General features: G+C 45.9%; 1 protein-coding gene across 3 annotated transcripts in view; it reads right to left on the bottom strand.

The window, feature by feature from the left end:
• The window catches only part of Tshz2 (teashirt zinc finger homeobox 2), a 370,238-nt gene that overhangs the window by 141,525 nt on the left and 214,139 nt on the right, over positions 1-14,574 (bottom strand). For 2 of the 3 annotated variants that reach the window (XM_090352536.1, XM_090352537.1), the window contains exon 2: positions 1,932-4,895. In XM_090352536.1, the coding sequence (XP_090208662.1) occupies positions 1,932-4,895 (2,964 nt within the window). Of the gene's footprint in view, positions 1-622; positions 4,896-14,574 lie in introns of those variants that run through there. The other variant, XM_090352535.1, reaches the window with a different exon arrangement.

Below are 14,574 nucleotides of genomic sequence, written 5' to 3'. Positions count from 1 at the left end.
TTTGCCTTGGATTGCCCTCCCCGCTCTAGAATTAACACATTTTTCTCTTCTCTAGGTATTTTGTGTACGTCCACCTTTTTTTTTAAGGACCAGAAAAGCATAATAGCAAGTTACATAAAATTGAAAAATAAGATATAGCAAATAAATAGCGTGTTGCAGAACCCCAAGCTCACGCGCGAACTGCACAGACGCACACGCTGGCTTTTCATTCCGTGAAGGTGAGCGAAACAAATCATGCTGGGGAAATTCTCATGGTGAAAACATGCACACAACAAAGATGTCTTCACGCCGGCCCCCACAAAACACAAGCTTAGATCTTCTCACTGCGGGAAGGACCCCCGCATCAACCAGGCAGCTGGACTTTTTATTCCGCTTTTGCCCAGGCTCACATTCAGGAAACCTCTTTTTCTCTGGGCCATGAGCCCAGAGCCTTGCAAAATACTTCTCTCTACCTGAAACTCACCTACTATCCAAACCTGGGTGGCCCAATCTGAAAGTCCCCTGTGGAGAAACAGATACCTCTACCACGTAGAGCAGCAGGTGAAACTCCTGTGCAGTTTCCGCATCTCGGGTGAGTGAGTGAAGTAAGAGGGAATGGGAGAGTTTGCCCATGGCATCAACGGGACTGGCTGAGTCCACAAGCTTGAGTTCTCCAGATGGGGCATGACTCCAGGGCCAGGACAACCTGAACATGAGTTAGGGTCCCTAGCATGTGGTGGTGTCATTCTGGAGGGGAGAGAAAAGGAGGTAGGGAAAATACTAAAAGGGATTTGGAAGAGATCTTAGCCTTGTTCAGGTCGGACACTTAAAAACAACTGGTGTGATCATCCGGCCAGGTATTTGACTTCCTTTCTCATCATTCCCAGAGTGATGCAGGCAGTCTAGGGGATGGTGACTCTACCAGGCATGATCTCCTACGAGGCACAAAACCCACATGCTCTCAAAAGAGGTGGGACCCCACGAAGCTAGCAGGGAGCCATTTGTTTCTAGAGGGCAAATAATGACCTGCAAGGGCAGGTGTCATATTTCCTTTGTGTGCAAGATGAAACCCAAAAGATGAGAGGAGAAAATAAGTTTCTCTCTCTCTCTCCTCTCTCTCTTTCTCCCCATCTCAGTGTTCTGTAGGGAATATTTCCCTGCCATCCCCTTCAGGGCTCTTTTTTGTTGTAAAAATTAACGCTGGAAGTAAACACAGAGAAGGAGGTGGAAGGTGTAGCAATTGCAGCAGAAAGCATTAATTACAAGCAACAATAATAAAGACCACCGTGAGCTATTCAGAGCTGATTAAGAAACCTCCGTAGAGTGAAGGGAGCCCTAGCAGAGGCCCTGTCTCCTTCCACCGGCTCACCTTCCCCAGCGTGGAAGTCATTAGCATTGCTGTGGCAAGGCAGAGGGTGGGAGGTGAATGAGGTGGGAGGAGACATTGCTATTAGTCATTTAAATGAGGGCTTTCCTGGGCTGGGCCCTGGAGATTGGGCCTTGGGTCGCTAAGGGGCTCATGGATCATGGAGGCCTCGAGGCCTCAGTCATCTGTAACTTCATCTTTCTAATTGTGTTCTATGCCACCCCCCTCCCCGCTTTAAACTGAAGGACAGGAGAGGGAGAATGGGTAGGAGTTACTTAAACATGTTCTGCCTTTCATAAAAAGTAAGTCTACTACTACCGTTACTACTATTCCTACAGGAAACAACTGTCTTGGCTTGGCCTTGGGCGAGACAGGCTGCATCTAAGCAGACCGGACCCACCTGCCTTTCACCAGTGCCTGGCAAGGTCACGGTCGCCTGGCCCGGGAGCAAAGCCATACCTGCAGAGCTATTCTTCATCCACGTCTGTTACAAACTGTGAATGGTGCTCGGGTGACTTGCTGTGCGTTTTGCTTAGGTGGAGTTTGACAGCGTGTTTGCTCACAAATGTCCGACAGCACAACTTACACTTGAATTTAGAGTCTGTGTCCTCTTCACCAGCTATTGTTTCCGGAGACCTCTGAGCCGACGACACCCGGGAAATCTCCTGCTCTACCTTGCTTTGCTGGTCCGCTGCCATTCGCGTCATGTCCTTCATCTGGAAACCCAGGTGAGACTCTAAGTGGCTGATGTAGGTGGAAGGGGTTCGGAACTGTGAGGCACAGTCACTGCAGTAAAAGATGGGGTGTCCTTTATCCATGTTTTTCAGGAACTTGGTCCCTCCTGTTTTCCGAAGCTGGTACTTGACGTTGGCCAGCCAGTGGCTGATGGTGGTCATGGAAAGCCCTGTAAACTTGGAGATTTGCATCCGCTCCTGGGGGCCCAGGTCGGAGAGCAGGTATTTGCCCTCAGACGTCTGGAAGAGGCTGGAGGCAAACTGAGCTTGCAAGATGAGCAGGTGCTGAGGATTCCAGTTAGACTGCCGGCCTTTTCTCTTATGGAGTGTGGAGACGTCACTGGAGACGTCCTCAAAGCGCCTGACGTCCATCTCCAGCTTCACAGGGGGGACCCTGGAGGAGGCCGCGGGCTTCGGGGTGGTGGCTTTGGGGAGCACCTTGACCATGTCAGCGATGTCACACAGGGCGTGTTTCTGAGGCGGGGATGTGCAGGAATGCGCTTGTGAGGAGGACTCAGCTTTCTTGCTTTTGGACTTGGTCAGGTCGATGGGCTGGTCGTTGTTCTCGAACACGTAGCGCCGGGACACACTGGCGGGTCTCGCCGAGGCAGGGCTCAAGACCGGCTTGTCTATGACGCCCAGATTTGACTTGTGAAACATGGAAATTGTGCTTGAGCTTGGGCTGGAGCAGGAGGGCGCGCGCAGTGGCTCTGTGGCTTTGCCCAGGTGATTGTTCAAGACAGACTGCAGGGCGCTGAGCGGGTTGATGCAGGGCAGGGCCGGGGTGTGGCTGGTGAGCACACATCCGTTGCTCAGAGAAGACACAGACGACGCTGGCTCTAAGGGCTGGCCTTTGTCATTCTCACCGCTGTCCTTCCCCAGCTTGTCCTCTTCCTTCAGGGGACAGGGCTCCGCCTTCCTGGCTTCTGAGGGAGGCTCGCTGTTGGGGAAGGAATCACCACCCTCCGTGTGGCCAAAAGATGAGGCCTCCTGGCTCGGACTCTCCTTTCCACACTCCTTCCTGACTTCCTCCTTCTCCTCCACCTCCTTCTTCACGTGTGTGTATGGGGCCAGGTTGGCGGGCACAGACACGAGTGGCGTGACTTTCCACTTGGGCGCGATGGGCCTTAACTTGTGGGCCAGGTTAGGTCTGATTTGCAGCAGCTGCGGGCCCATGGACAGAGGGGGCTTGGTGCCCTCCGACAGCTGGTAGGCAGCGTGGATGCTCGGATAGGCACTCCAGCTGGGAGCTCCGTTTTGGGCTTTGTTGATGGCCGTGGTGACTGTGTTTTCCAGTGACTTCAAAATGTCCCCTCCACCCTTTGAGCCATCCTCCAGATCCTCTTCTCTTAGGTACTGGTATTTGATGGTGGGGTCCAAGGGTTTTTGTAGTGGGTCTTCATAGACCTCGCTTTTCACAACCTTCTCCTCTTTGGGGCTCTCCTCCAAGGTCTCTTTTTTGCTCTCCGCCTTTACCTCGGTCGTAGAGGCCGCGCAGTCCATCCCGGAGTTACTCGATGGCTTGGGAGCCAGAGCCTCGCTGCTAGGGGCCTCGGACAAGGACTGCATCTTCCCCACCGCCAAAGGGTCTAGCACCAGCTGCTTTCCCTTCTTGGAGGCCGAGCTGGTGACTTTGAGGAAGTGGCCGGTGAGCATCATGTGTGTGGTGAGCTGCTGCAGCGTGTCGTGCGAGCTCCCGCACTCCATGCACTTTAAGATCTGGGACTTGCAGGCCTCGAACTGCCAGGTGTAGCTGGCCCCGTTCTGGTACCCATACCGGTTGTTGGAGGACAGTGGCAGGTTGACACTCTTCTGGGAAGAAAAGGAATCTGAGAAGGATCCCGTGGTTGAATCGGGAGAGCAAGGCCGATTGACATCAAAGACACGTTTCTTCGCCGGGGCGACCATTTTCGAGGAAATGGTTGGTACTGGCTCCTTCAAAGGCACTTTTTGGTAATGTTTTGTTTTGATCATGTGGACGCTCAAGTCTTGTAAGGAATCAAAGGAGTCCCCACAGAACATACATTTCAGCACTTTTTGAGCATCCTCCTTGTCCATGTCCTGGAAGGCCCTTTTCCGGGGTTTCGAGTAGCTCGTGGGTCTCAGCTTGTCCTTTTTGCGGTTGTCATCTTGGTAGTGGCCCGTTTCGTTCATGTGCACGGTCAGCTCGACCAGGGTGTCGTAGGCCGCGCTGCACTGCCGACAGCGGAAGCGGCTGGCCCCGGTGAACACGCCGCCACACACCTTACTGCTCTGTCGGTACAGCTGCACGGAGCTGAACAGGCTGGGCTTGGACACGGACCGGGAAGGCAGGTTCTGCTGGAGGCTTTTGGACAGGGCGTCTTGGTGCCAATCAAAATCACTCTTGGTGTTGCCATTCCGAGTGTCACAATTCCGCCGCTCACTGTTGGACACCTTGAAGCCCAGGCCCAGGCCTGACCAGTAAGAGTCGGACAGGATGTTCGCGTAGACAGCGGTCATTTTGTCCATACAGTTGTGGCCTTCGCTCGGAGGCTTGGGCTGTGAACTTGCCTTCTTGTCGGAGGCATCTCGGCCGCAGATGCTCTTGATATCTGACACGTGGTCGCTGGCATCACTCAGGAGAGACTCGTTCTCGGCGTCCTGATTGGACTGGTGACTTTCCGGAGAGTTCTGGCAGCTGAAGTAGCTTTTCTGCTCTGGGCCTGTTTCTAGCTCCTCATCTGTCCCCGTGTCATTGCTCTCCTGAAGCTGAGCCACCGAACCGCTGTCCTCCTCCTCCTCCTCTTCCTCTTTGATGTCCTCCTCTTCCTTCAGCTGCTCCTCCTGGACATAGCCTGTGAGAGAAGGAGAAGACGATGAACTAAACGTAACCAGTTACAAAGACCCCACTCCCATTTCCCCACCCAGACCGGTGCATCCTGGGTGAACTGTAGTGAGTCATTTCATCCAAGGGCTTGCAAACTGCAAGCTATTGAGATGGGGATGAGAGGAAGTCAGATGATGTTTTCTGTGCCCCCGTCTGCCTCTTTCTTCTTAAGTCTGCACGAGTCACCATTCTCTAGGAGTGCCTCAGATCTCATGTCAACAATTTTATGTTTAAGGACCATTGTTCTAGGATTGCTATATTTGGGACTAGAAAAATCCATGTGCCTGACTCTTTGGAATTGTGGTCTTAAATGCAAATCCCATTCAAGTTATTATAGGGGAGGAAGTTGGCTTCCCAAAACAACAACAACAGCAACAAACTCCCAAACCTGAGATTTGATCACAGGCGACTCAGTGACAAAGTTTACCAAAATATTTGACTATAATGACATAGGCTCATCTAAATATGTCAGATTTTGAGCACCCAGATTGCTGGACACACAGCCAATATGTTTTTGATAGACAATGTCTTTTCCTTTTTGTGGAGAGTCATACAGCAGGAGGAGAGATTGTGGAGTATGCAAATAAAATCTTCCACTGATAGCTGAAAAATTACGTCAGTACAGCAAATATAACGCTTTTAAAAAATAATGGCAAACGGTGTTTGAATGGGAGATTTGGGGACTGTTCTATTATTCTCAAACAGGTTTATGAAGACCTTTCCAGACGAGGCTGAAAATGGCTGTCGATCTTGTTGGTGTAATTTCAAATGCACTGTGATTTGTGGGTACCCGTCCTGAGATGCCAATTATATGTTTGATTTGTAGATGCAAAATGCTATTGGGATGCCTGCTTTCCCTTCACTGCAAGGATTTAGGACCAGTAATTGCATAGGGAAAATGAAGACATGAGAGAGCTAGCTGCAGAGGGAATTAGTGGGCAAATATCCATCAATGAGGGGCTGGGGGGGGGCGGAAAGTGGCTATTGTGTCCAGGGGTTCATTTTCTTCACCTGGCCTTTCAGAGCCAGGTGGATAAAAGGCAACCAATGATGTATCCAAGAAAAAGATTCAGCTTGAGATTTGCAAGGCTTGCATGGTCTTAATACAGCATTTCTCTTTATGAGCTTCGATCTCCTCTTGGTAGCTGGCAGCTAGCTATTTGGGCAAAACATAAAAGCAAATGCTATTACTTCCATCCTCTTGGACTAGAGATCTGGGCTGCCAGGTAGATGGCAAGGGTTTGAGGACAAAGAGGATTGCCAGGAATAAGGCGGCTGTGGTCACAGATACCAGGAGCTGAGGATGATGGCAAAGATTATGAATATTAATCAGGCAGTTTGTCATCTCTTGGAACCCACACTAACACCTGAAAATGCATTCATTCATGTCTTCTGATAGCCCCCACAAAATAGATTATTACTGATTATTGTTATTTTCATTTCCTACATTGGAAAACTGAGGCTGTAATGTTGAGAAATTAATACAGGTTCTCACAGACAGAATTGCAGCATCCGGACATGATCTTGAGTCTGTTGAATGAGAATGCACATTGCCTGGTTCAGGACTTAGTTTCTATTACTAACTTAAAGATCACAGAAGCGTTGCCAAGATGCAGAGGTGAAAGGGTAAGTAATGAAATTTGAACAAAATACACCTAGACAGTCATCACCTCAGGAAGGAAAATTGTGGAATGCTAGAGGCAAGAGCCCATAAAAGGCAGGAAACCACAAAGCCAGATGAAATTTAAATATATATATATATATATATCAATGTATCCATAGATTTTATGCTTCTGTTGGTTGTTCTCTAGTTATGGGAGTGTTGGTTTTGTTTTCCCAGCAAGTTGACAAATGAATTGTTCATTAAATTACTGTTGCTGGTCCTTAGTTCCATAAATTGGTGTGAAGAAACAAAAATTCAATTGAGTCAGATAGCCATTCATGAGTGGCAGCTACTTATAAGAAAACTAGTTAAAAATAACAAAACCAAGTCAGCTTACCCTTGCCCTTCTCCTTGCCTTTTCTCCCACCTGGACTGATTTCCAGGCTCATAGATCTGGTTAGGTCATTAAGTTCAAGGACAAAGTTCTACATTTTAATAAGAATATAAATGGTTTTCCACTGAGCCAAGGAAGCTCATTCAAAAACCAGACAAATTTCATCAATCAAGTAGGGTTACTTTTCTGAAGTTGTCATTGTGGTCAAGTGGGCCTTGAACTTGAGATTCTCCTGTCTTCACCTCCATAGTGCTGGAATCACAAGTGTGTGTTATCTTTCCTGACCAAATAGGATCACTTCTGAGGACAGCATGAGGCGATTATCAATCAAATAGTGTTACTTTGGAAGAAAAAGAGGGTGTGACATATTATCACCACACTAAGGTTAGTGTTGTCACAGCAAACTGAGAAAAGTAAGTGTGAATTCTGGCATGCATGCACACACACACACACACACACACACACACACACACACACAGAACAAGTGAAGAAATCTTGGGGCAGTGAAAAGAGCTTTCCATCATGGCACTGATTTAAAAGCATTGCTGGAATTCTTTTCATCTCCGTGTTTTTCCTGCCCAGGACTCTGCCTGATATGTAGTAGAAGGTGAATTGCAGTTTGTGTTTTGTGAGATACACAGGCACAGTGGTACCTGTGCAAATGCATACATGCACACACACATGCAATCTACCAAGCCAATGCAGTCATTTTCCAACTAGGAGAAAAGAAGTGCTCTTTATATGTTTTCTTTCTTTCAATTGACATTTAGAAGCTCAGCTTTCCAGACCAGCTCTACCTTGCAATCTACTTTCGTCCTTCTAACCGGGATTCCCAGGAAGAAAAGTCAGAGACAGCACCCGCCTCCCCCACAATACAGATAAAATTTTCTGCTTAATTAGGCATTGACATGTTTACTATAACCTTTACAGAAGAGTAACTCGTGCCGAGAGACCCTTTTTGTCTGTTTTCATCTGCCGAGCAAACTAAATCTCATGCACCCGATAAGGTAACGTGTTGAAAAGCCTCATAAAAAAAGTGCCAAAGCATCTGTCAAAGTGAGTGTATTTTAACAATGGCTGAGGGTTCCAAGGAGTTTCTCAAAAACACATTTTCATATTATACATTTAAAACTGTGCACTTGACTTAAGTGATTTTGTTTGCCCCTGGCAGCAGAAGCAAGCAAGGAAAGGCAGCCAGAATATGGGTGATTTCAGTGGGTAATGAGTCTCCCCCCTCCCCCTCTCTCCCCTCTCTCTGATTTGGTGAGTCAGATGGCATCATGTGTAAATCTTTTTATAAGTGGATGAGTGTCAAGTTTATTCTCATGAATACTTATTTAACAAATGAGAAGCATCACAATGACAATAGGGTGCACTGAGAAAGAGTCTTACATCTTTGCTGATTCTTGGTGGAAGATTCAACTTTGTGAACATCCCCTTTTCCAACCTACATTTCTAACCTCACTCCTTGCCACAGGAAATGAACCCATCCATAGGAGGGACTCTCAGTTCTTTATCTCAGTGTCAGAGTCATGAGATCATTTCTCTTCCACCCCATGAGCCCTGATCAGATGTTCAAATGAGGTTGCCATATTGTTCAATCGAGTGACTCACTGTTAATGCATTAGATCTTACAGTCTGTTAGAAAATTTCCTTCTTTCTTTTTCTCTTCTTTCCTTTCCTCCTCCTCCTCCATCTCTTCTCCATCCCTTCCTCCCCCTCCTCTTCCTCCTCCTCCTCCTCCTCTTCTTCCTCCTCCTCCTCCCCCTTTGTCTGTCTATCTGCCTGCCTGCCTGCCTGCCTGTCTGTCTTGTGCTCTTGCTTAGTTTTTCTGCTCAAAAGTGACATACTACCCTTGGAGCAATTCTTCCACTTTTGGCATTTTGCTGGTTCATTGTAGGTAAGAGTCTTTCTGCTTTTGCTGCTGGAGCTGGCTTTGTGCTGTGGTCTTCAGATTTTAACTTCCAGAGTACAGGAGTGAGTCATTAGTACCTGGCTCAAATGGCTTTTACTCAAAGGGGCCTATCCTGACATCTCTCTCCTTTTTATGTTTAACTTTCCATTTGGAGCAACTCTGTAGCATGTGTCAAACATTTCAATCTCTTATTTCTTGGTTGGTTTTTCCCCTTCTGTCTTCATGAATCAGACACCTAGCCCTCCCCACAATCTGATTACACCCTGGCAGGGTGACCACCTCCTGTCCACAAATGACTTGAAAGAATGAGTAAATCAGACACTGAACAAGTACTATTCCAGCTGCAAACTGTGGCTACTCAGCAGTACCACTGCCACCTCCAGTGAGTAAAAATTCCTCCACAAAAATTCTCCACAGATCAGGTGTGAATTGCAACCATTCTTATCAATTCACTCAATGACAAAATCAGGACAGCCCCATAAATCAGCTTTTCAGACAAACCAAGCCACCCAACTCTATTTGCATATGAAGAATGAAAGCAAGCATCAAACCTGCAGGAATTATGCCCTCAAGATTGAGTCAAAATAGATTCACACTTAGCCTCTTTGAAATCATGGGATTAGTTTTCCATAAGACAAAGTTTATTAACTGTTCTGTGACATCTGCTACACAAAAATGGAGAAATAACCTGGAATTAAGGGTTCACATCTTTGATCCTAGCTACTCAGGAAGTGGAGATCTGGAAGAGGGTATTTCAAAACCAGCCCAGGTTGAAAAGTCTGCGAAACTCCATCTCCATCTAACTAGCAAAATGCAAGGCTGGATTCATGGCTCCAGAGGCAGAGGGCTCTCAGAACAAGTGTGGGACCTGGAACTTAAATCCCAGTATTGTCCCCCCCAAAAAAAAATAAAAGGAGAATTATGATTGATATAGTGTATTTCCTGAATAGTTTTTGTTTGTGTGCACAATTTAGACAAACCTTTACATTTCAGAAATATCTTCTTGGGTTAAAAGTTAAAAGATGTGAAAGGATTGCTTGTTTAAAACAGAGCAGCTCATCAGAAGTAATGCACCTACTATGTGGCGAATATAACTGTAACCCCTTTATACAATACAATAAAAACAAGAGCAGCTCAATTCATCTGAAAGCTTCTACTCAGAATGACTTGACTAAGACTGTGCAAAAAAAAAATTCACAGATAGCCCAATGTTTGTTCATATACGTTTCAGTAGTTGTCTTGAAACTCCCTACTCTCCGGTACTACTAAGGAAAGCAATGGCAGGTTGTTAAATGCATTAGAGACGGGACAGCTCTAGCCCAAGCACAATTTAAAACTCAAGAAGGCTGATTTTCAAAAATAAGGCAGGATTCTACCAAGATCTGATTTAACAGCACACCCAACGGTGACAACATCATTTTCACCAATCTATTTCCGTACATGACAGTTTAAAATCTCACCATGAATCTGCATTGTGCGAGGCAGATGTGAAGGAGGGAGGGGAAGAATCTCTTGCTGTGTACCCAGTAGGTGCGCTAAATGATGGCCTGGGTTAAGGCCTTCCTGTCGTGAGCCTTCAGTGTTTTGGTGGCTGTGGTCTAAGTCTGTTAGCTTGTACGTTATTATTGGCACTAATTGGTACTCTTGTTGGCAGGCTGAATAGAGAGAAAGAAGAAGATTCAGTGTTCAAGAAAGCTGAGCTACTTTGCAGTGGGGGCTAGGTCCAGAGTAAGGGTCCCGTACGCTTTCTAGGAAGAGACTAGATAGCTGTGAGAATCCCTGACACCAGGGCGCCCCTGCACTTCAGGTGTGGACAGTGCAAGCATTACATGCCAAGGACGCCCCTCTGCGTCCTCCGCTGTCTGGAGAAGTCATCAGAGTTCCTGCACATTTCCAAACAGGAAGACTTTCAAGAGCAGCAACACAATTCATGGCATTTGGGTTTTCATCCATGTCATACCACATGTGACTCACTGATGTCAGTATTGCTTATTCACCATGCTGGCGGGAGTTTGTCACTCCTCCACTTGAATGCCAGATCCAAATAAGGAGAACTGTTTGTTGGAGGGAGTTTGAAGACAGAGTGGGTAGAGTGACTGGGAGTGTCTCCTGACACTGGAAGTACTCCCTGGAAATGGAGATGAAGAACTTTCTGAAGGCCATCAAAATAACATCTCTTTTCTGTTTCCTGTTCCGGATCATGGATGCCTATCTGTCTGAAAGCAAAACTGTCTACTTTTGTACTGGACTTGCTAACATCTTCTTGAGCTATTGTCCCAGATTTTCAAACAGTGAAACTTGTTTCTCACTGTGCCTTGTGGCTTCATCTACATCTGGGTTTCTAGCCAAGGGGAATGAAGCTAGTTTGAGTTCGGGGAAGATGCTGTGATGACAGCTCTCTGTGGTTCCTCTGTTTATGCATTTACTCAAGAAATAGTTATTCCACAGCTACCATAGGCAAGACACTTCAGTCAAGTTTCAGAGGGGTGGGAGATTTCCGCCCCAATGGCTCTCCAAAGGCCAGAGAAATACAAGAGAGATGAGATGTGCTGCCCATATAAATCTGACATAAAGTTGGGGATGGGAAGGTTCTGGGAGGGGAGGAGAGCAGGCATCTGAAGTGAGTCAAGTGGGTGATGTGAGGAATGAAACAATCCTAGAAAAGTAGCAAGGAGCGTTCAACTGGGTAGAGTGACAGTAAAGCATGGTGGTAGCTGCCCAGTCGGGGCCACAGTGGAAAGTGCAATTGCTACGCAGTGAGTCAGCCTAGGGTCGCTACATACTTTGTTCAGCCAATTATACAGGTAAGATCTGATGGGTCGTCTCTGAAATCCATTTTTTCGGAGCTGCTGAGCTTGGGGGACAAGAGGAGGCTTCCATGGTTAAAGATCTGGATGCGTTGCTAGTTTTCCCTCTGACTCCATTTCTCTGTCAGCTCTTTAATTCCACCTCCATGTATCAGTCATGCTAAGCCTTGCCTGCCTCCCGCAGGTCTTTCTGAGGATGAAGACGAGGAAGATGATGTCCTAGAAATGCTTGCTACTCAAACTATGGTCTTTCGACTACCACATCAGTAGCAGTGCTCAGAAACCTGATGGAAATGTAGACTCTCACATCCACTCCAGGTTTGTAGATGAGGAACCACTTCCCAGGAGCTGTGTGGGGTTCACTGGTTCCAAAAAGATTGAGGAGCCCCAAAGGGAATGACAAGACTGCTCACCAGTGGAACCATCTGTCCGTTCTCCTCAATGTTGCTACATGTGCCTAGGAAACCATCTGTGGAAGGCCAAAGAACCAGTGTCCCTTAGATGGTGTGTTCCTTAGACAATGGCTCCTAGCTTGGACTGCTTGGGAAATACTAAGAGAGAAAGAAATTATGGCTTCAAGGACTGATGGGTGAATATATTGGAAAGATGGCCTATCAGTCTTGGGAATCACACTGACAGTACTTGGGATGTGATGTAATTTTGGGAAGATCTTGGAAACTCTCAAAGGCATGGTTTCTGCAGCTAAAAAATAAGAATACTCGTAGCATATGCTTTGTAAGGTTGCTAGAATACACTTGAGATACCAAGGCAGTAGAACTTCCTCCTAACTTTCCAGCTTCAGGCTTCGATACTTCATAAACTCTCACACACAGAGCTTCATCCTGAACCAACAGATGGCTAGGATCAGATGACTGCAGCTTTCTTTGTTGGCTATAAATCTTACTCCAAACCAGCAGCCTTGAGATCCTATTTGCATTAGATATGGCCCAGCCTTGTGACTGTCATGTGCAAGCAAAGAGTTTCTGCTGGATCGGTTATTTACTATTAAATCAATTATACAAGGAGCCGGTGGTATTTTTTTTTTAACTTCTATAAAAGCAACACATAAACATGGAAGAGCAAGTCGTTAGGTCATTGTCCATGACGATAATGTGAGCAGTCCTCAAGAAATAAAGCAACCCACCAGTGGAGGGAAAGAGGTCTTTGTTGGAGGCCTCTGGCTTTGCGTTGAGAGAAATGACTAATGTTCAAAGCAGAAGGTCTCCAAGAAAAATGCTTTATAGTCAGCTACCTAGAATTTTCAGTGCAGCATGTATTATTATTGGGACAGGTCTTGGTGACAATTTAAACAAGCAGAGTGAGAAAATATTCATGGAGAAGGGTGAGAAGGGGGCCATTTCATAAGCTTTCTGGTAGCTCTACTTTAGAAATCATTATTCTTGTATTATCCTCACACCGAGAGAGCCATAAATCAGGGGCAGGGGAGAAGCATGAGGAAAAAACAGAGAAAACAAAGAAACTGCATAGCAGGACTGACGCTGGGCAATCAAATTAAGATTTTTTTTTTTAGACTTTGACTTTTCAGGTTGTAACAACATCTTTCAGCAAAATATGCACATTTATTTCCTATCCATTTTCCCACATAAGGATTTATAAACACCCATATATATATATATATAGGTACAGATATACATACATATGTATGTATGTTATGTATGTATGTATGTTTGCATGACTGAAGAGTTTTTATTTTTATTCCTTTGCCAAGAAAATGGACAGTGAATCATCGCCCAGAGTGACCTTCAGAAAGTACGTGAAATGAAAGCACCATCTGTACTTTTTCCGACGTACATTCTAGTTTTACTTGAAATCATATTGTTAACAAAGCCATCCCACAGAGTTAGAAGGTGATCTTGTTTCCTTCTTGCCTGGCTTGAAGTCAAACATCCTTCTTTTTCTTTTTCTCTTCATTTTTTTCTTTTTTATTCATTCATTTATTTTTTTTTGGCAAATGGTATTTCTTTCTCTGAAATATTTCATGCAGATAATGGATAATGACCACTTCTCATTGCCTTTTCTCAAAAACGTCTAACTGCATTAGCCAAGAATGGACACATTTTAACCTGCTTCTTTTGCTGACTTCGTGGCTATGCCCACTTTCCATTAAGAAGGAAAAAAGCAAGAAAGAAAAAAGCCTACTGTTGCCTCAGAGAAACTAAATTGGCACTGTCAGGAAGCAGTCTGACTTTTGCATTTCAGGTTTAAAAAAAGGGGGTTTGCTGTTCCTCTAGAGTCATAGAAATCCAACGTGGAAAGACATTCCCTGTTGTAAGACCAAGACCCCAACAGGGAAAGAGGCTCTGGCGTTTGGACTTTTTCCCCAGCTTTACAATGATTAACTCTGATAATGAGTCTTTCTTTCTTCGTGTTGGCCTGGCCATCGTTGTGACCAGCCCACCAAACAGAATTCCTTTCTGTTCCTCCCACTTAGAAACAGAGCTGGGTTTCCACTGTGGTACATCTGATCGACTCTAAAGAACTCCTAGCTCAAGCTTCCAGGATCCACCTGCATCCCTTATCAACCTTGCAGATCAGCATGGATCAGAGCACCTCCATATAAAAAGGACTTCCAGCTCTGGGGCCACACGTTTCCTGCGTCAGAAAATACTGGCAGCGAGTGTCTTCAGAGGTCAGGCTTACATGTAAGAGCAGTGGTCTAGTTTCTTTATGCAAGGCACATCATTTTTATCACTATAGTTGTCTTTTTTATTTCACTCTGTGCAATGATGACATTGGATCACAGAGAAAGTTCTTTTTTTAAATTGTCGGGATAATGTATAGAGGGGTTACAGTTACATTCGTCAGGTAGTAGGTACATTACTTCTCACACACTGATGCCCCTTCTCATGTTTTTGTCCCCATTTCCTCCCCTCACCCACTCCCAATGAGAACACTACTTCTATCTGA

The sequence above is a fragment of the Megascapheus bottae genome, chromosome 18 (genome assembly GCF_031878675.1).
Source record: "Megascapheus bottae isolate mThoBot1 chromosome 18, mThoBot2.hap1, whole genome shotgun sequence".
Taxonomy (NCBI): Eukaryota; Metazoa; Chordata; class Mammalia; order Rodentia; family Geomyidae; genus Megascapheus; species Megascapheus bottae.
The sequence above is the reverse complement of the archived record's forward strand: the minus strand, read 5'-3'. Positions and strand labels throughout refer to the sequence as shown.